The 22,078-nt window shown below is 34.3% G+C and overlaps 1 protein-coding gene across 1 annotated transcript in view; it reads right to left on the reverse strand.

The window, feature by feature from the left end:
- The window catches only part of COL4A5 (collagen type IV alpha 5 chain), a 351,509-nt gene that overhangs the window by 237,103 nt on the left and 92,328 nt on the right, over nucleotides 1–22,078 (reverse strand). The window contains exons 3-8 of the mRNA XM_077145842.1: nucleotides 17,110–17,199; nucleotides 8,992–9,036; nucleotides 4,256–4,300; nucleotides 4,111–4,173; nucleotides 1,851–1,904; nucleotides 1,462–1,488 (exon numbers count right to left, since the gene is read on the reverse strand). Coding sequence (XP_077001957.1) covers nucleotides 1,462–1,488; nucleotides 1,851–1,904; nucleotides 4,111–4,173; nucleotides 4,256–4,300; nucleotides 8,992–9,036; nucleotides 17,110–17,199 — 324 coding nt within the window. The remainder of the gene's footprint in view (nucleotides 1–1,461; nucleotides 1,489–1,850; nucleotides 1,905–4,110; nucleotides 4,174–4,255; nucleotides 4,301–8,991; nucleotides 9,037–17,109; nucleotides 17,200–22,078) is intronic.

Genomic DNA, 22,078 nt, shown 5'->3' on the forward strand with positions numbered 1-22,078 from the left:
AACTCAGTAGTGAGGAACATAAACAAGGCCTCTGCTCTCATGGAACTAACAGCATGACAGGGGAATGCATGTAAACAAATAAAATGACAACATGTTGAAGGTTATAAAGAAAAACAGCATGGTGCAGTGAATGATAAATAATGGAGAAAACTTTAGCTTGGGTAATCAAAGAAAGGCAATTCAGGCTGAAGGTAACATTCAGGCTGAGAGCTGAAGGATAGTAAGGACTGAATTGAGTGCAATGAGGAGAAAGAGTGTTAGGTAGCATAAACAGCATGTACAAAGGACCCAAAAGGTGAAAGAGTTTGGAACATTCAAATACCTGAATGCAGACTGGTGTGATCAGTGAGTGAAGGGAAAAGTATAAGACAAAGTTGGAAATGTAGGCAGGGGCCTGAACATGAAGGTCTTGCAGGCTATGGAAAAGAATGCACACTTTATCTTAGATGTAGTGGGAAGCTCTCGAAGGTCAATAAGCAGGAAGAGTACATGGCTCATTTCAATTTTTAAAAGATAACTCTTGACTGTTTTGCAGAGAATAAATCAGGCTGAGATATGAAGCGAAATAATGAAAATAGTTAAATCTAAACTAGTTAAGAGTCTACTGCAATAGTCTAAAGACTTTATAGCTAACGTGGTGGCGGTAGAGATGGAGCAAAGCACACGAATTTAAGGTATATTTATCAGGTAGAATTAACACTACTCAGTGATAAATGGCATAAGAAGGTGCACAAAGTAACTGAATAATCTAAGGTATTTGAACTCATGTGAAAGTGTACATAATATATAGTGATGGAAAATTCAGAGATGTAAATGCCAGAGGAAGGAGCAGGTTTATTTTTTTGATGAAGGACAATTTAATTTTAGACATGTTAATTTGAATGTCTTCGAGATATTTGATTGGTGATGTCAGAAGGCCATTCAATACATGCATCTAACTCAGAAGGAAAGTCTGTTTTGGAGATATATCACTGTGGGCATTCAGTAACTAGATAATAATCAACATATAGGCATTAATAATATTATGAGGCATAGAAGAAATGAAGGTGTCAGGATTGTATCTTGAGAAACTTGCTAGATAGAAAAAAATGAGGTTGCATATAAGACAGTGGAATGACCAGAGATTCAGAAGAAAAATGAGTAAAGAGTAGTATCACAGACACCAGGGGGAAAGAGTGTTTCCAGAGGGAGCAGGTGGTCAAACGTCTCAAGAAATAAAATGCGGACTTAAAGGTATCAGAAAAGACATCTGAATCTGAGATGCACATTGGAAGTGTATCAACTTACAGAAGGCTCTTAAAGCCTTGGGAACAGAGGAGACCTCTTAGGGAAAGTCTAAGTGTGCACATGCTTCTAGAAGCATCCATCTTAAGACAGAAATGATTCATTATCATATTGAAGGAGAAAGCTTTCCAAATATTTTATTCTAAATGTTTACCTTCTTTAGCATGAGATGCTTACCTTCATACCTGGAGTTCCAGGAGGTCCCTATTGTTAAAAATAAAAGGGATTATTGTATATATATATTTACAGAAAAGAAAAAGGGAGAAGCAAAAGAACACAATGCTCTCTAACTATTTTAGAATCCAAATTGAATAGACTATGGTAAGATCATTTCTGGGTGTTATATATCTTGGATATTTAGAGATGACATTTATATTGAATACTTTAGAATCCTTGCTTTTGCTTAGCAAAGAGTAATATTACCAACTTTTTCTGTAAGTCATTCTTTAGCTTGCTACTTTAAAATGCACTATTTTGCTCCCCATGACTGTGTTGTTTCCTACCACTTATGCTTTTTCTGTTAATTCCTGTGTTAATTTGTTATGATCCCAAACTTTATAACTTACTGGAGGTCCCTGTAAACCAGGAAAACCGGGACTGCCTGGAAATCCACGTTCTCCCTAGAAGGGGTTAAGATCATAGAAGAACAAGAAACAAAGCATAACTGTACCAACAAACAATGACTGAAAAGGTTTCTGTGAAAGCCATTTTGAAGCATGCCAGAAATTCATTAGCTTTCACTTACCAATTACCTTGATATCAGCTATCCATAACAATTCAGCCTTCTAAGATGCCTTTTTCTCTACATATCAATCCCAATCAGAAATAAAGAAAAAATTTCTACCCCAGGTCATTTTCTTCCTACAAATCTATTTTAAGATAATCATATCACAGATTACTGGCCATTATCACATTTAATAGTTAATGATTTCCCCCAATTTCATGCCCATGTATTATATAGATTCTTACTTTTACTGTCCTACTGCATTTTTCTTTTACTATAAAACTATTTCAAATTATTGTTGTAAAAAGGAAAATATAGTAAGGAGAATGCCATTAACATCACTAAGAGGACAATAACAGCAATAATTCTAACAATTTCAGGTCATTATATTTGTAGGGACACAATTTTTCTCACTCACTATTGCAAAGTAGCAACATGGACATTTAGTTGAGAAAACAAAAGCTAAAAGTGCTATAGAAGAATCCCAATGCAACCTCCCTTGAAATACCTATAGGCCATAGTAATCCTAGAAATATCTCTGTCAAAAGGCTTAAAAGAGTGAAATTACAACTGCATACCTTTAAGTTACTGTCCAATACTCCTTCCCACCATTTTTTACACTTGGGGAAAAAGGACCAGAGAGAAAGGAAGTGGCCTGTACATCTTGTTTAAAAGACAGAAACAGGCAGGAGCAACATATTCTGGCTCTAACTCTGGGGCTCATTCTGTTACTTGCATAGTAAAGAAACATAAGGAAACCATTTAATCTGAAATCATCCATAATATACCCATTTAACTTATTTAAAATTTGTTGCTCACATAATTGGGAGCCTTAAACGCAAACTAATTATCAAATCTGCAAAGGCTCTGTTTCACAAAAAGAAAGGGAAAATATCCGTTTAACCATAGTACTCATTATGGATACAGTCGGCCTTCAAATTTAAAATACTGGTTTATGGTCTGTTTATTGCTTAAAGCATACTAGCAAAACAAACAAACAAACAAACAAACCCATAATAGACACAAGAATGTGGCCTACTTAACACGAAATGTGCCATGCAAGCTATTTCCATATTGGTCCTATCACTACAAAGTTGACTCCACTGAAATGAAGAACTCAGGTAAGTCTCACAAATCTAATGACAATAATAATAATAGTAAATGGCAAGAGTCAGATTAATCTGAGCAAATACTGGAAGTAAAAAAGAACTATATTGCCTTCAAGTATATACTACAGTAATTATCACAAAATACAGCCTTTCTAAATCAAAATAGTTTGTTCAAGTTATTTTAAATATATGTCCTAATATAAAACCTGACAAATGCCATTATGAGAAATGTCTAGGATATTTCATGAATAGTTTCATGGATATTACATGTAAAATGGAAAAATGCCAATACGTTGTATTAATCTAAAGGAGGAAAAAGTAAAGGAATAAGAACAGTGGCTATAAGCTTTCAAAAAGAACAAATTTTCCTATTTTTGCTATCACTTTATATTAAATCAAAACAGTTGACTAAAGACAACAAAAGTGGGCCAGGAAAAAAAATGTTTGTCATACCTGAAGTTTTGTCATACATGAAAAAGTTTTACTTTTTCAATTGTTAAATGCATCATTGGTGGCAGAAGGAAAAGAGTTTCAGATTTCACACTAACAGTTTATAGTAAAAACTGATGTGCTTTATTATAGACAAAGTTTTAGAATTTTTCTTAAGGAAAATAATTCTAAAAAATGTGAAATATCTGAAACTTACAATTGTGCCCTTGTAAAAAGATAACTAAATAAAACTCAAAACTAATGAACAACATCCACAAGTACTACCATAAATAACTGATATATATGGAACATATATAGCCTAATTTATTTTTAACTCCTATCCTACAATAGACTAAAGCCGAAAAAGGATTTGGTAAGTTATCCTAATCATTACCCAATGCAATATTTCAGTTAATTATACATGCTTAAAGAAATTATTAATGTTTCAATATATTGAAAATGTTACTCAGAACAAGTATATGCACTGTATCTCCTCTTCAACATTCTTCATAGATTTTTATCAAGTATATTATCAAACCTAAGATAAAATTGAAGAAATCTCACCTTGGTTCCGTTGCATCCAGGGATACCTTGAGGTCCTGGGGCTCCATCATGGCCTGGCATTCCCTTTGTAAAGGAATATATATACATAAGTTGTTTGAGATTCTTTTTAAAGGAATTTTAAGTCAAAAAGGCAAATCTTACTTACAGGAAGACCTGGTGTTCCTGGGAACCCAGGAAGTCCAGGAGGACCCTATAAGAAGAAAGAAATTCCTTCAGCCAAATAATCAATAACAATAAAATCACATCCTAAGAGTAATATAAATTTATTTTTAGGATAGAAATAAAAAAATTACATCTTACTGATTATTACAACTCATTGTAGTTCTTTTAAACACCTTAAAAAATCTGCTGTAGTTTTTAAAAATTTATTTCTTTAGAAACACTACAAAAGAAACTCCTGTTCGATGAAGTTTTATCTTCATTGGGCTTAGTAGGAGCAGGCAAATTAGTGGATGAAATACCTCATCTTATAAACTGGTTCTTCCAAGTTTATTATGAATAATGAATTCAGCAGGGGGTGTGGACGTAGCACAATTTTCTGCCCCTGAGAACATCAATGCAGTCACTCAGAAAATTACTCAATTAAATTTTTCTGGTCAGGACTGGCAAAAATACAAATTTGACAACACTCTTCATAGGACAAGTTATGGGGAAAAGGCACTGTGATACATGGCTAATAGGGATTCAAACACTATAGAGAGAAATTTGGAAATATCTAGCAAAATTACACAGGTACGTACCCTTTAACCTAGCAACTCACTTATAAGAATCTATTTCAAACATATACTGAGAATTTATGAGACAAAATATTAAATTCTAAGTTATTTATTACAGCATTATTAGTTTTACCAAAAGAATGGAGATGATCCAAATGTCCACTAAATAGGGAAATTACTAAATATATTATAGAGCATCCACAGAATATAACACTATGCAGCTGTGAGAAAGAATGAGGAAGTTTTTTATATACTGGTATGGAGTGATCTCTAGGACATAATGTTAAAAAAAAGAAGCAAGGCACAAATAGTACATATAATATACTACTTTTTATAAGCAGAGGGATGAGACTAAACAATGAAAGAACAAACAAAAAAATAGAAATGATTACCTCTATGGAGAAGGAGAAGACAATGAGGGGGATGGCAAAGATGAAAGGGAAGCATCTATGACTATACCTTGTCTTATCGAACCATGTCAAAGTTTCACATGATTAAAAATCAAAATTAAAAAGCAGAAATACAATCATTCAAACCTGAAAAAATCTGGAATTGAGGAACCTTACTATACGGAGAAAATAATTACTTCAAGTGCCCTTAAAATATGGTATTTTACCCCAATATATTCCAGAGTATTTTGGGCAGAAAACAAAAGGTATTTGCAAAGTTCCCTTGAGGGACTGGGAAAAAATGTGGAACTATTAATATAACCCCTTGAGGAATTCCTGATATTCTCACAAGCATTAGGGATTCCCAATTTAATAAGCCAATCCCTAAGTCTACTTATAGGTATGCCTAAGAGTCATACTCAGAGAACCTCCTTTGTTTATCAGATAGCCAACTGCACAAATAAAATCACTACCTGCCCCCCTATATGGGACATGACTTCCAGGGGTGTAAGTCTCTGTGGCATTGTGGGACATGGCCCCCAGGGATGAATCTGGCCCTGGTATCGAAGGATTGAGAATGCCGACTTCACCAAAAGGGAAAAAAAAAATGAAACAAAATAGTCAAGAAGTCATTCCGTAGGTTACTCTTATATAAGCTTCAGCCAGATATTTCAAATTACCACAGTATGCCATACCTTGATCAACAGTATTCCTGAAAACCCTAAAGGATACCTTGGACTCTATCTAAGACTTTATAAATGCTTTACCTAGTACTTATTTTTTCAGAAATTTAAGGCCTCCAGATTGTTCCTATGCCAGATAAACCCTGAAATCCAGAGGTACCAGTTTCTCCAAGAACAACAACCAGTTTCATTCCTCTACCCCCTAAGGTCAATATCCTTTTTCAGTATGAAGAAGTTAAAATGGTCATTGCCCAGATATCCCTAAGGATTGACAAAATGATTAAATGAGAGGCAGGAGGTATTAACGGAGAAATTCAGATTTAACAAACGATTATGACTACTGATTTACTATATAGATATTTCATTTTAGTTTCTAGTGTATTGGAATAAATACGTAGAAGGAAATACCAGAAATTGTTAAACAAAAAAATACTGGCATTCAAGATTACTATTGTTACTATTAAAATTGAGATTGTTATATTGAAGTTATTATAGGTATATTGTAGAATAAAGCAAATTAGTTATATTAATGTCATTAGGAATAAAAATTTTCACCATAACATTAGATAGATGATTATTAGATTATTAGATAGATAGATAGATGACAGACAAATAGAAGTATGCAATTTTAAAAGTTAGGAAATAATCTTGTTAAAAGACACTGAAACAATGACAAACAGTAATTTTGAACACTACTAATATTCAGTCAGTTTTATCTAAGTAACATTTTTCACTAAAAAGAATCTGGAATCAGGGAAATGGCCAATTCCAGATCTGAAGAGGAAATGTATAAGATAAGCTTGAGAGGTCTTGTGCCAGAAAGCAAGGAATTTATCAAAGATGAATGGGGTTTTGTCAAAAAGACTCAGGACGGGAGCTATCTTGAACAGGCTCCCACAAGCCAAAGATAACACAATTTGTTCATCAAAAAGAATGACAGCTACAATTTATTGAAACATATAAATTCCATGTTTATAATGATATAAATTTCAAACCACTTCCCTAACCACCACTATAAGTTGCTGGTGTAGAAACTCATTACTCTATTAAATAAATTCCAGCTGAAAAATTAGAATTCCAGTTAATAAATAAGGAAGTATTAACTTAATTTTAAAATCACCATAGATTTTACATGGATCTGGGCAATGATCATCAATGGATGCTAAAACCATTAGATAAAAAGTTTACAGGAACATTTTTAATGGAGAAATCAGGCTGATATCACCTGAAACCACGGATGCAATTTAGTATCAACAAAGTGGAATAAGCAGTCATTTGTGCCTCATGATATAATTCAATAGTAAGTGCACAGCACTATCTACCAAGTATTGCTTTTTCTATTTTTCTATTATTTTTACAGGTATAATTTACATATGGTAAAAATGCACAAATTTGAACTGCATAGTTTTACTGTATGCCCAGGAAGTTCCCTAGTGCCTCTCCGGAGGAAACCTCCAATTTGCAGGAAATGGGAGGAATACTGGATTAATTTAATTGACATTATGAGGAAGCAATGAGCCAAATCCATAATTCGGAACACTGTACATCACAAATAACCTAATTTCTCCAATGGCTTAATAAAAGAGGCTTAAGACAAATAGGAACCAAATGAAGTATATGGACTATGTTTGAATCTTCATTTGAACAAATGAATTGTAAAAAGACATCTTTGAGACAACTGAGTAAATCTGATTATGAACTTAGTATTAAGGTATGTTTAAAAATTATTACTAATGTTTTTGAGGTATGATAATGCATAGCATTTATGTGGTTATCAGAGAGAGAAACTGAAGTCTTGCCAGGTGGAATGACATAATGTATGGGATTTTTATTAAAATATTCCAAAAAATAGGTGGTGAAGTATAGATGAAACTAGACTGTTTAAAATGTTGATATTTTTTGAAGCTGGGTGATACGTATGTTGGGGCGGTTCACTATACTATTCTCTATATAGCTGTGTACATTTGGAAATTTGCATAGTAATACATTTTAAAAACTCTGCATGTCAAGAGCTGCCTGTGAACTAAGACCTGAGGACCCAGAAAATATCACACCGTCAAGTGCCAAGTACCTTCAAAGTTCTATAAGTGGAACATGGACTAGTCAGGTTCCCAGACATTGATAAAATGAACAATTCTGTCAGTCTCACCAACGCTTAGGATGTAGTTAATGGTAGTATAGCTAATATTTGTACTTCTACTAAATTCTGAAGATCAAAGAATCATGTTTGATTATCTTTGTTACATACATAGACATGCTATTCCATCAACCATGTATTTTATACTCAAATCAAGGGATCTTCTTTTCAATCTATGAAGACAAAATTTCATATCTAAAAGGGACCTTGACTACCTGGCTGTTTAACACTCTAATTTAACAAACAAAGAAATTTAGGTTCAAGGAAGTTAAATACAATTTTCCAACAGTCAGTGCTATTCTTAAACCACAGTTACCTCAAAATTCTAAAGCAAACTGTAAGATATATGTCAACCTAAAAACTTTACCGAAAAATACATTAAATGTACACTTCAATTTTGAGTCATATTCTCATTCCAAAACATTAAAATTTGAAAAAGAATGCATCTTAAAATTGTGGAAATATGTCCTTCCAAAAGTGGCAATTCTTTAACATGATAGTTTAAACTAGTGCTTTCCAACCTTATTCTCTTCAAGATACACAAAGAAAATTGTAACATCTGTGCATTGCATATGGGGACATGTATATTCAGCCTGAGATGGGCAGCCCTCTAAACCCCAGAGAGCTGAGGTGATCATTCTAGTTGGGAAGTTCTGGTTTAAACCAACTGCATTTTATACAATTTTAATAAATAAACAAGTAGGTAAAATTTAGCACTTTCATATTTCTTATGGTTAAGAAACTTTATAATTCTCAAATTATATGAATTTAAATAGACATCTGGATATAAAAAGATAACTATCAAAATACTAAAGAAAGGTTAATCATAAACATATACCAACTCAAATTGAACTTTTTAAGACTCATTTCAATATAGGTCTCTTCCAGTTGTCTCATAACATTTTTTTATTAGCTTCAACTAACAAGGCATTTGACATGCAATAAATATCACTTACTCTGATTCCTTTTGGTCCTGGTGGCCCTGGAATTCCATCATCACCCTGAAAAATACAACATATTTAGTTATTTTTCCTTCAAAAATATTAATTTTTAATTAATTTAAACAATTAATTTTCAATTATAAAATAATACACTGAAATTTGGTGAACTTTTGTGAAAATTGGTAAGAAACTATTTATTTAAGGTAGAAGCATTTATTATTGAGGCTGAAAGCACTTATATATATAAATATAGAAAAAAATGAAGGTATATATAAATATAGGAATATAAGAAGGTATATATAAATATAAGAAATTTATTTATTGAGAACTGCCAACATGTAGAGGAAACTTTATACCTATAAAGTTAATCATGAATTGTGCATGAAAAATGATTTAATTGTGTTATAGATTTTCCTAAAATCATGTATGCGTGAACAAAATAAGAGCTGAAAATCTGGACATGCTGCATATTATGTCAATCTGCTCACCATGCTGGTAAAACATAGCATCATGTCTTAGCATAAATATGTGCTGTTCTTAAACTTGCTGTTTTAAATCTTTGCTTTCTGTAAAAGGCACTTCCTATTGGCAGAGCTTAAGAGGGAACAAAAACAACATAAACTTTCCTTCTAGTTTCTACTGTAGACTCCCACAAAAGAGGATGCCAACTGTGTGTTAATCTATATATTCATCTCTAGTCACAGTTTGAAGTTTTGCCTGACAATGATATATTTTACAAAAAACTATTGTCTTAAAAAACATAAAGAGGGTGGGCAATGGTGGTGCAGTGGCAGAGTTCTCATCTGCCATGCTGGAGACCAGGGTTCGATTCCTGGTGCTTGACCATGTCAAGAAAAAAAAAACATAAAGAAAGAAAATCCAATTATTCTCCAAGGTACAAGACTTTTAGTGGAACAATGGATCACTGCCTGGGGCTTGGACAACTTTTTATTGACTGGGACGCATTGCTCTCTACAAATGCTTTTCAAACTACCCAATTCACAGACCTTTCCACCAGAGATGCCTGCAGGCCTATCACAACTCTCCTTCAGTTAGTGCAGCTTTATTTTTATCTGTTTCATGTCAGGTTTCCATGGAAAGTTTCATTTGGAGAAAGGGTTAACCTATGTATTAGTTTATTATGCTGCTGTAACAAATTGTCACAAACTTAGTGGCTGAAAACAATACAAATTTATGATTTTATGGTTCTGGAGGTCAGAAATCTGATGTGGGCATCACTGGGCCAAAATCAAGGTGTAGGCAAGGTTGCATTCCTTTGTAGAGGTCTAGGAAAGAATCCATTTCCTTGCTCTTCAGCTTTTAGAGGTGACCAGCATTCCTCAGAGCATGCCATTCTATCTTTAAAACCAGAATGCATGAATCTGCCTCACATCACATCACACTGATACTAACTCTTCTGCCTCCCTCTTCAACATTTAAAGGATCCTGGCGATTACAATAAATAAACCAGGATAATTTCACTATTTTAAGATCAACTAATTAGCAACCTTAATTCCATCAGCAACCTTAATGTGGCTTTGCTATGTAACCTAAATATTCACAGGTTCTGAGGATAAGAGCATGGACAGTTTTGGGGGTGTCCATTATTCTGCTAAAATGCATTTCTGTTCCTAAAAGAACTTTCTAAATACTTCCAAATACACAGGACAGTTAAAAATAATAACACAAACTCAAGCAGAGAACTCAAACATACCCTTACTATCCTAGATACCAGATTCACAAATTTTAACATTTTGCTTCATCTGTCATATCATTCTATCAATCTATCTACCCATCTATCAATCCATCTATCTATATAGCTGCATATGTCAGTGTATATTTATCAATTGATGTTCTGAACATTTGAGTGTTCCCTGAACACTTAATAATTCCATATATATTTCCCAAAAACAAGGATATTCACTCATGTAACCACCTTAAATACAGTTATCAAGTTCAAGAAACCTTACACTCTTTATTGTTTTTCTATTTTCAACTTCATTTATTTCTGCTCTAATGGTTCTTTCTTTCTTTTTTCTTGCTTTGGGATTAGTTTGCTGTTTTGTTGCTTTTTTGCCTGGGCAGACACTGGGAACTGAACCCCGGTCTCTGGCATTGCTGCGAAAACTCTGCATGGCAGGTAAGAACTCTGCCTGCTGAGCCACCGTGGCCTGCTCAGTTTGCTGTTCTTTTTCTAGTTTCTCCAGGTATGCAATTAGGTCTTTGGTTTTTGCTCTTTCTTCTTATGAAATGTACGCATTTAGGGCTATAAATTTCCCTCCCAGTACTGCCTTCATGGCATCCCATATGTTCTGATATATTGTGTTCTTGTTTTCATTCATATTTATTGATTTACTCAACATATTTACAGATTTTTCTTGAAGTTTCTTATTTGATCCACTGATTGTCTGAGTGTTTTAACTTTCACATATCTGTGAATTTTCCAGTCTTCTGCTTATTACTGAATTATAACTTCTTTCCATTTGATCCATAAAAGTGTTTTGTGTAATTTTGATCTTGTTAATTTTATTGAAGCTTGCTTTGTGACCCAACATGTGGTCTATCCTGGAGAATGATCTATGAGCACTTGAGAAGAATGTATACTGTGCTGTTGCGGGCTAAAGTGTTCTGTATATGCTTCTTAAATATAGTTCATTTATTGTATCACTCAAGTTATCTGTTTCCTTATTGATGTTCTGTCTAGACATTCTATCCACTGTTGTGAGTGTTGTACTGAAGTCACCAACTATTATTGTAGAGACATCTATTTCTCCCTTCAGTTCTGTCAGTGTTTGTCTCATGTATTTTGGTGCACCATGATTACTTGTGGAAATATCTGTGATTACTATTTTGTCTTGGTGGACTGCCCCTTTTACTAATATACAGTGTCCTTCTTAGTCTCCTATAAGAGATTTGCATTTAGAGTCTATTTTGTATAATGTAAGTATAGTTAATCCAGTTCCTATTTTGGTTATGGTTTGCATGGAATACCTTGTTCCATCCGTTCATTTTCAATATATTTGTGTTTTAGGGTTTAAGGCGACTCTCTTGTAGGGAGCATACAGCTTGATCATATTTTTTAAAATCCATTCCACCGGTGCACGGTGGTTCACTGGTAGAATGCTTGCCTCCCATGAGGAAAACCCGGCTTTGATTCTCAGACCACGCACCAAAAGAAAAAAAAATCCATTTTACCAATCTATGACTTTTGAATGGTGAGCTTAATTCATTAATATTCAAAGTTTTTACTCTAAAGGCAGTATTTCCTTTAACCAATTCATCCTTTGGTTTTTATATGTCATATCTTATTTTTGTCTCTCATTAACCTTTTAGTTACTCTTGAAATTGAACATTTCAATTCTCGATAATTTAAGGTATTATAAAGCACATATAGAAAAATAAACACATATAAAAATGAAGCACATATACAAAAATAAAACAAACAAGAGCATTGAGAAAAATTCTGGAAAAAAAAGCAATAAAGGGAGACTAGCCCCTCTCAGATATAAATACATATAGCATAAAACTATAAAAATTAAAACAGTATGGTTCTGACACTTGAATAATCCAACCTTTGGAACAGGATGGATGGTCCAGAAACAAATCTACGTATTCATTCAAATTTAGTATATAATCAAAGTGGCATTGTAAATCAGTGAGGAATATGATGGTGGAACATAACTGAGAAGCCATCTGGAAAATAATAAAGTTGAATTTTATATCACAAACAATACACCGGGATACATTCAAAATGCAAAAAAAAAATGTTTGCAGGTAAAAAATGATGCCATTAAAATATTGGAAGAAAACATGGGAGAATTACTGTGTAACTTAATAGTGGGAAGGGCCTTTCTTATTCAAAATCCAAAAGACATAAAGGAAAGGACTTTTGAAAAACCCACAGAAACACAGACCCATAAATACACATGCAAACAGCAAAAACACATGACAAACTGGGAGAAAATAATTTCATCTCACAATAGTAAAGGGCTAAACACACTAATATAGAAATAGCTCATTGAAATATGAAAATATCATAAATCTAATAGAAAATAAATGGGTAAATGTACAGTTAAGAAAGAAGAAAACACAAATTCTTAGATGTGAAAATATGTTCAATCTCACATATTATAAGAGAAATGCAAATTAAAGGTATATTGAGAGGCCATTTCTCATTTATAAGATTGGCAAAAATCCAAAAGTTTTGTGATGGACACTTGTTGAAAAGGATATAGGGAAACAGATCTTCATGTATATTGTTAATCCAAGGACAAATCATACAACCTAGTGAGGATGCAAGTTGGCAATATCTATAGTAATACATAAACATATACATTCTCTAGTCCAGAATTGCTATTTACTGATTATAATTTTGAATGACAGAATATCTGTTCAAAGTTACACATTTGAGCAACATTGTTTTATTAAATTATGGTATAAACACAACATGTAACACTATGCAGTTATAAAAAAGTAATGAACAGAGTCTATATATGCTGATATGGAATAGTTCGAATGAATATTAAGTGAAAAACAAAGGTCAACCAATGTGTTGAATCTGTTCCATTTTATAAACACAAGGGAGTAAAAGTGTGTGTGTATATGCATATATGTGTATGTATATATTTGCATCTGCATGCATATCCATGACACAAATACCCAGAAGTATTTTTCAAGAAGTAATATAAGTAACTATGTGTGCTGGTTTGAAATTGTTATGTACCTCAGAAAAGCCATGTTCTTTAATCCTTATTCAATATTGCTTGATGGGATCTTTTTTTATTGTTTCCATGGAGATGTGACCCACTCAATCATGGGTGGTACCTTCTGAGTAGGTGTTTTCCACCTATCTTCAAGGTGGGGTTGCATACTGGAGTCCTTTAAGAGGGAACCATTTTGGAAAAAGCTTCAGTGCTGATATAGCTCACAGAGTCAGAGACCTTTGGAGAGGCAGATGGAAAACACCCCTGGAAAAACCTTATGAAATGAGGAGAGAAAGCTAGCAGACGTCACCAAGTGCCCTCTCAGCTGAGAGAGAAACCCCGAACTCCATTGGCCCTTTCTTTGGAGTTAAGGTATCTTTCCCTGGATGCCTTAGTTTGGACATTTCTATGGCCTTAGAACTGTAAACTTGCAACTTAATAAATTCCCTTTTTAAAAGCTGTTCTGTTTCTGGCATATTGCATTCCAGCAGCTTTAACAAACTAAAATACTACCTGTTAGGTATATGTGGTACATAGTGGCTAATGGATAGGGGTATTAAGGAAATTTTTTCATTGTGTACCCTCTTATGTTAATTTATTTTTAATGAACTGAAGATATCATATATCAAAAATTTATAAAATTTTAATTTTAAGAGTAATCTTTTGGAAAATTATGCATATATATCATTATATATTTACATTTTGTATATTTTTAGTCTCATATATAACCCTACAAATTATTTCACTTAGTATATGTGTTGACACATACATAAGAACCAGACTATCCAATCATATAAAAAGAACAAATTCAGCTATGTTAGGAAACATGAAGTTACACTGGAGATAGAAGTGAAATGTGCTTCAGACACAGAATCCTAAAAGTTTGGAAAGCAGTCCAGCTTTCTCGCTTATTGAAATGGAATCACTGCTAAAGTTTGGACTGCTTTAAACTTGCAAACAACCACATATTTTCAAACTACCATTCTATTGTTGAACAGCACAGTTAATGCTAAATTATTTCAAAGGAATTCTGATGCAGTTAATTTTTTAATCTGACATGAATTATTTATTTAAACTGCCACTTCTCGGCAAGCATGGTCACAAGACTCTCAGCTCCTGATCCATGGCATGCAAGAAATGTAACTTTATGTTTTCTATGGTTCACTTAAACTTTCCATTTTAAAACATGCATTCCACTAACATGGTTGAAATTTAACCTCAGTCAATTAGCGTTCCTGCCTCATTTTTACAAGATTATGCCTAAGTTATGGGGAGCTTAAGTGGTTCCAAGGTATTGAGGGATGCGACAGTCTAGCCCTCAGTGTAATTTGCCCAAGCTGGCATTTACTGAAATGTCTCCTGTCAATAGCCTGCACAGATTGCATGAATTAATGCTCATTTCCATTCACTTAGCTCTTTTATGTCTCTCTGCTACTTCTGTGCCACTCCTGGATGCAAAATAATAGCTCTGCTGTCTGTAATTCTCATTAAAACACAGGGCATTTGGTTTAAGGTTCCATTTACTTAAATTCTGGGCAGTCATTTATGGTGTTGCTGTTTAACGCTAAAGCTCTACTCAGGAAATTTAGCACAGGTTCCTTCTGCTCTTGAATCCAACAAAACTACCTTGATGTATTTCTACATCCTAAGAGATCATTCTCGACATCCCCCTCAAAAAAACTATTGTCTGCCGAAGTTAAGTATTAAAAAGTATTATGCATTTTAGTTAATATTTCCCCTTTATTGAGAGGAGAAACTAGTGAGTGCCCATTTAATTTCCATAATACTAAAAAGACATGATGTTTCACCATTATTTAGAATAATAAAATTATGAAAGAAAGGTGTTTTTTTAGTGACTAATTTTCCTTTCCAGGCAAGTGAACAAAACTGGCCGTTTCATATATCACTTTACCAGTTTACCTAATACAAATGGAAATGGGCATTATAAGAAAGGAATAGTTAAAAAAAAAACAAAACAGAAACTTCTCATAATCTTAAAATTTACTTATAAGTATTCTCATTCTCTCTTTAGGGGAACTTAGTCTTTATTGAGGATCCAATAATTATATGCAGTTAATGACATATTCTAAAAGCATCTGAATATGCAGTCATATTCAGTTTTTAAAAATCAACAGGAAGTTATAAATACATTTCCAGAGCATTCCACCGTTTCAGTTAAATATTAGTTTCTGGTTATAATTCAGTAATTTTTAAGTTGATTTAACACCTACTTTTACATTTAGGATGGCTTAATTGGTTTTCAACTTAGCATACATATCTTTTTTAACATTTTTTATTGTGAAATATGACATACATACAAAAAATGATAAAGTTCAAAGTATATTTTAACAAAGTAGTTTTAGAACAAATTGCAAAGTATGGTATGGGATACAGTTCCACCATTTTAGGTGTTTCCTTCTAGCTGCTCTAAGACACTGGCGACTATAAAGAGATATTAATATAATGATTCAATAGTAATACTTATTCGTTAAATCCTATTTTCTTTGATACAACTCCTCCTCCTCCTTTGATCCTTCTCCCACTCTTTAGGGATATTTAGGCAATGAGCATTCTAACTTCACATTGAAAAGGGGTGTCAACAATTATGGGGTAGGGGGATGCAACTGGTTGATGCTCTTGGAGAGACTGGTAACTCTGGGTTTCAGGACTTATCTGGCCTAAGAACCATCTGAAGGTTTTAGTTTTCTGAAAAATAAACTTAGTAAATGAAACTTTTATACAGTCTCAGATAAAGCCCTGGGTATTCTTTAGGTTTAACAGGGATACTATTGATTGGGGCCTGGCATACCATGGCAATTAGCAATATCTAGCTGAAGTTTCCCTAAGAGTAACCTATAGAATACATTCTCGACTCTATTTGAAATATCTTAGCTGCTGATCCCTTATTTTGTTACTTTTCCCCCCCTTTTAGTCCCATAGACACTGTCAGTCCCACAGTGTCAGGGCCAGGCTCATCCCTGGAAGTCATATCCTCCACTGGCAGGGATACTTTCATCCCTGGATGTCATGTCCCATGTTGGAGGGAGGGTAGTGATTTCACTTGCAGAGTTGGGCTTAGAGAGGGAGAGATTACATCTGAACAACAAAAGAGGTCCTCCAGACGTAACTCTTAGGCATAAACATAGGTCAGCTTAGCTTCTCCGCTACATAAATAAGCTTCACAAGAGCAAGTCTCAAGGTCAAGGGCTTGGCCTATTGATTTGGATGTCCCTAATGTTTGACGTAGTATCAGGGTTTCCTTGGTAGTAAAGTTTAATCATTCCATATTTTTTCTCCAGTCCCTTGAGAGACTTTGCCAATAATTTTAAATTATCTGCCCAATATACTCTGGAATATATCCAGGTATTACATTAAGCTGTACAAAACTCCAAGACCTTGTTCTCAATTCTAGGTTCCTTGGCACACATACCTTTTGTCCTTGAGGTCCCGGAGGCCCTTCTGGACCAGGAAATCCAGGCAAACCTGGGTGGCCCTCCAAACCTGGAAATCCTCTCTCTCCCTATAATTATACAAAAAGAAAAGTTAGGTCATTCGTGAATTTTCAAGCAGAGCAAGGTGGAAATTTAAAAAGATCCAATAACTGACAAAATGAACTTAATTATTCTGAATTCACGGTTTCCACTAAGTTGAAAAAAGCCACAAGATGAAAGAGGAAAAGCACAAAACATCCTGAATTTATAATATATATTTTATTTTAATCCTTTGCTTTCTTGTACAAGTAAAAAAAGCACATTAAAGAGGAAGTGAGATTAAGATACAATAATGTCAAAAATTTATCAGGGAAGATGGCACTAAGTCCAGGAAACCAGATCTGCAGGAGTTATATGAAATAAGTTTGTGGCAGGAATGAAGAAAGATAAAAGGAAACCATCATAGAAACTAAAGGGTTTGTTGTAGTCTTATCCAGAATAAAAATCTATTAGCTAATTGGAGCCATATTAACCAGAAACAAAGCCTTTAGAATATAAAAAATATTGTAGTTTTTCTGATAATGAAATTAACACAAAAAGAAATACATGTTAACTGTAGAAAACCTTAAAAATATAAAAGTAAAAGAACACCAGTAATTCTTCTGCTCAGAATAACTATTTGAATTGTGACTCAAGTCCCAGTTATAACAGCATACATCAATACCAATACAGGAAGTCTGTCTATTTACTAGTGAGTACCTACCATATTTTATTAGCATCTGTACAGTAGGGTTGCTTGATGAGCACCCAGATAGGTGAGTGTAGCAGAGACAGCATTTATGCTAATTATCTTTAGATACACACATTAGGGTTAGCAAACTTGCAATCAGTTAGTCATGGTAGGGAGAAATCACAGAAAGATAATTCACCACTGTGAAGTTTAAGGACCCTGAGGATTCATAGCTCCATGACACTTCAGAACTACAGGGCTGCAGCAGTTCTTCTACTTTTCTAAGTCTTGAATGCTGACTTTCTGGCCAGGGACCCTGGACCTCTTTCTGAGACGCCTCTTACCAAATCCCACCTATGGTGACAGCTTAGGCAGCACCTGAGAAAAAAGAAAGCTTCCATCTCCACAAGGCAATTGACTAATGGACCATTGGATGCACACAACCCTAGAAATCAAAGCACAGTAGACTTTTACCCCTACCCCCATAGAATTACATGTGTGAGTGAATGTGTGTCTGTTTTATGGGTAGTATGCTTGGTTTAGATAGCTTATATCATTTTGTACTGAATAGTTCTTTGTCATTTTGAATCATCCTATAATAAATATAAGCAATTTGAAAAAGTTATTTTTGGTCAGTTTCTACTTGAAATAAAAGACTCAAGTTTTTTAGAGCTGGACTGCCGCAAATCATTACATAGCTCATTACTGGCAGAGTTGGTACTAGAAAACTGATCTCAAGTGCCAGGCAGAAAGCAAGCAAGAGGGAAAAACATCTAGTTTGAGTAAATTTCCATAAGTGGAAAACATAGCTATATTTTGAAATCTCAGCTGGTATTTAGAGTATACCAATGCCAAAACTTGAGGAGAACACTTGAAAAAAGCTATATTTTTCAGAAGCAAGACTGTTATCTGGGATAAACCAGAAACTGAAAGTCAAATGTTCTAAGAAAGTTTAATTGTAGATGCATTAATAAAACTCAATGCCATATAAGTATAAATCATATATTTTATAATGTCTTCAGACTATAGACAAATAATTCTGTGATCCTATCTAGCTGACCAAACAACATTACACTAAGGAAGGTGGAAGGATAGTTACCGGACAGTAATTAAAAGAATTGCAAAGGCAACAATGAACCTTTGAAAGGCAGAAAGTTTCCTGCAATAGATGCCACAGAAGCCTTGTGGGGCTGGGGGGGAAGGGGGGATCTTTTTTTAATTTTTTTATTTTTTATTTTTTATTTTTATTTTTTGGAAGGGGGGATCTTATACCTGATTAGTAAACGTGTTAGTGAAGACTGACATTTGACATGTACTCTTTGTTACACTTTGTCAGGAACTCATTTAATACTTTCAACTACCCTAGAATGTACGGTAACTCACTAATGCTCACAAACACAATAATATTGTGTGCCTGTTTCCAAAAGCAAAACTTTAAAAAATACTAGTTTATGCTGTCTGACCATGTCAAGAAAAATTCATTCTTGTTTTCTCTTATGGAATAATCTTTCCGTCCTACTGTCTGTCACTTAATTTTTATATCTTCTGGAATCTTATTTGACCCTCTTCTTTCTCTTTCCCTAGGCAATCTCAATCATGAACTCTTTTTTCCTAAAAGCTAGGCTCACATAGGCAATTTACTAAACATCTCAACCTGAATTTCACACAGACACCTAAAACTCAACAACAACAAAATAGCTGGCATGTAGTGACTGCTTCCTATGTGCCAGAAATTATTCTAAACTCCTTTCTTTGTTTTCTCTTATTTAATCCTCCCAACAACAATGTCAGATAGATAGTATAATTATTTCCATTTTACAGATAAAGAATCAGGTCAAAAAGAAGATATGTCATTTTTGTAAGAGCAAACCCAATACAGCTAACACTTAAGTCATTATCTTTCCTATTCTGTGAAATAGCACAATCTAGCTAACCAAGCCAGAAATTCGTCATAATCTTGGCTCCACCTCTCCTCTCCATCTCCCCCTGCATCTAACCAATCATTTCTTCTTCACCACTGTATTTAGAGTGCCCAACAAAACAAGTATTCAGCAAATGTTAATTCAATGAATGAGTGCCCTGGATGGATTACACAAAAATACAATTCATGGCACATGACTTTGCCCTAAATTGAGAAAAAAATTTACAGTTTAAGAGCAAAACCAAAATATGATTTTATATCATATACTAGTATTAAGAAGGTTATCAGGAGGCATGCAAATAAGGGGATGAAACTTAAGGACTGTATGTTGAATAAATGTCAGGAAGACAAAGACAAATATTATTATGCCTCACTCATATGATTAATTATAATATAAAAACTCATGAACTGCACCAGGGAAACCCAAGATACTGTGTTAAACATTAGGAAAACCCAAATCAATAGGCCAAGCCCTCAATCTTGAAGCTTGCTCTTGTGAAGCTTATGTCTGTAGTGGAGAAGCTTAGCCTACCAACAGGTGTGCCAAAAAGTCACCTCTGGAGGGCCTCTTTTGTTGTCCAGATGAGGCCTCACTCTCTCTAAGCCCAACTCTGCAAGTGAAACCACTACCCTCCCCCCTATGTGGGACATGGCATCCAGGGGTGAAAGTCTCCCTGGTGGCATGGGGGATGGCACCCAGGGACGAGCCTGGCCCTGGCACCATGGAATCAACAATGCCATCCTAACCAAAAGGGGGAAAAGAAGTGTAACTAATAAAGCATCAGTGGCTGAGAGAGTTCAAATAGAGTTGAGGTTACTCTGGAGGTCACTCTTACACAAGCTTCACTTAGACATTGCTACCTATCATAACTTGCCAAACCCCAACCAAAACCATTCCTACCAATCCTAAAGAATACCTAGGGCATTATATAAGATTCTACAAAGATCCCATGTACTAGGGTAACTTTCCAGAAACGTATACCTCCAGATGTGTCCCAGGACCAGATAAGTCCTGAAATGCAGAGGGCCCAACCTCTCCAGAATATCAACTAGTTCCATCCCCCTATACCATATTATTGACAGCTCCTTCCAACATGAAAAATTTAGAATGAGCATAACCCATATACCCCTAAAGTGGAAGGGTGAGTTATACAGAGAACATAGGGTTTAACAAATGAATGTGAGTGCTGAATCATTATATTGATATTTCTTTTAGTCTCTAGTACCTCAGAGCAGCTAGAAGTAAAAACCAAAAATTGTGGAATTGTAAACCATACCAAACTCTGAAATCTGTTCTACAATGATTTTTGCGATGTACTTTGAAATTTAATGCTTTTTGTATATATGTTATTTTTCGTAAAAGAGAAAAAGAGAGACAAGGAGGAGTATAACATAGAAGATAGGATTTAACACATGAGTATGACTGCTGAATCATATTGACATTTCTTTTGGTCCCCAGTGTATTGGAGCAGTTAGAAGAAGAAATGAAAACTCGTGGAACTGTAACCCATACCAAACTTTAAAATCTGTTCTATAACTACTTGTTAAAACATACTTGGAAATTCATTACATTTTTGTACATACGGTATATTTCACAATTTATAAAAAACGTTAAAAAATGTAAAAACAACAAAAGACATAATTCAGTGAACTGAAGCTGGGAGCATGGGTTAACAGGTTGGGGCCTATTGTAGAGGGTGCCAGATTGTAAGCTCTTAGAGCAGTCATATATATTCAGATGTTGTTAATTCTAAATTCAGAGATACTGAGCTGTTTGTATATAACCTGGTCGTTCCTAGAAACTTCAGGTATTTAGGTGACAACTGAGATTCAGAGTTAGAGCCCTGAAGCTATGAAAGTCAGCAGAACCCCATACAGGAACTGTCTAAAAAGTTGAAAAAGGGATCAGTCTTTGACTAGAGATATGAAGGAGGCTGATCTGGATAGGACTAAGGTAAATCAGAATACAGGGTAAAGGACGATATAAAATATCGTCCATATTTTAAAACTTCAAATTCTGTGTGAGACCAAAGGATGTTTATTTGGTGCAAAATTTATATTTTGGGTTGCACATTACCTAATTTAACTTGTATGGGTCAGTTTAGTTGAATATATGGAATCTTGAATGTGGTATGAGATTTTGTTAGTTTGTCCAAGTTAGTGTGATACCCCGATACATTCCAGAGTAATATAGGCTGTGAATAAAGAAATATTTCCAAAGGCCCCATGGGGGATTGGGGAGAAAGGAGGAAATATTCAACTTCCCCATTTGGAGAATTTCTGATATTTTCTCAAGTAGTGGAGACAACCAAATTAA

Source organism: Tamandua tetradactyla, chromosome X (genome assembly GCF_023851605.1).
Source record: "Tamandua tetradactyla isolate mTamTet1 chromosome X, mTamTet1.pri, whole genome shotgun sequence".
NCBI classification, from domain to species: domain Eukaryota; kingdom Metazoa; phylum Chordata; class Mammalia; order Pilosa; family Myrmecophagidae; genus Tamandua; species Tamandua tetradactyla.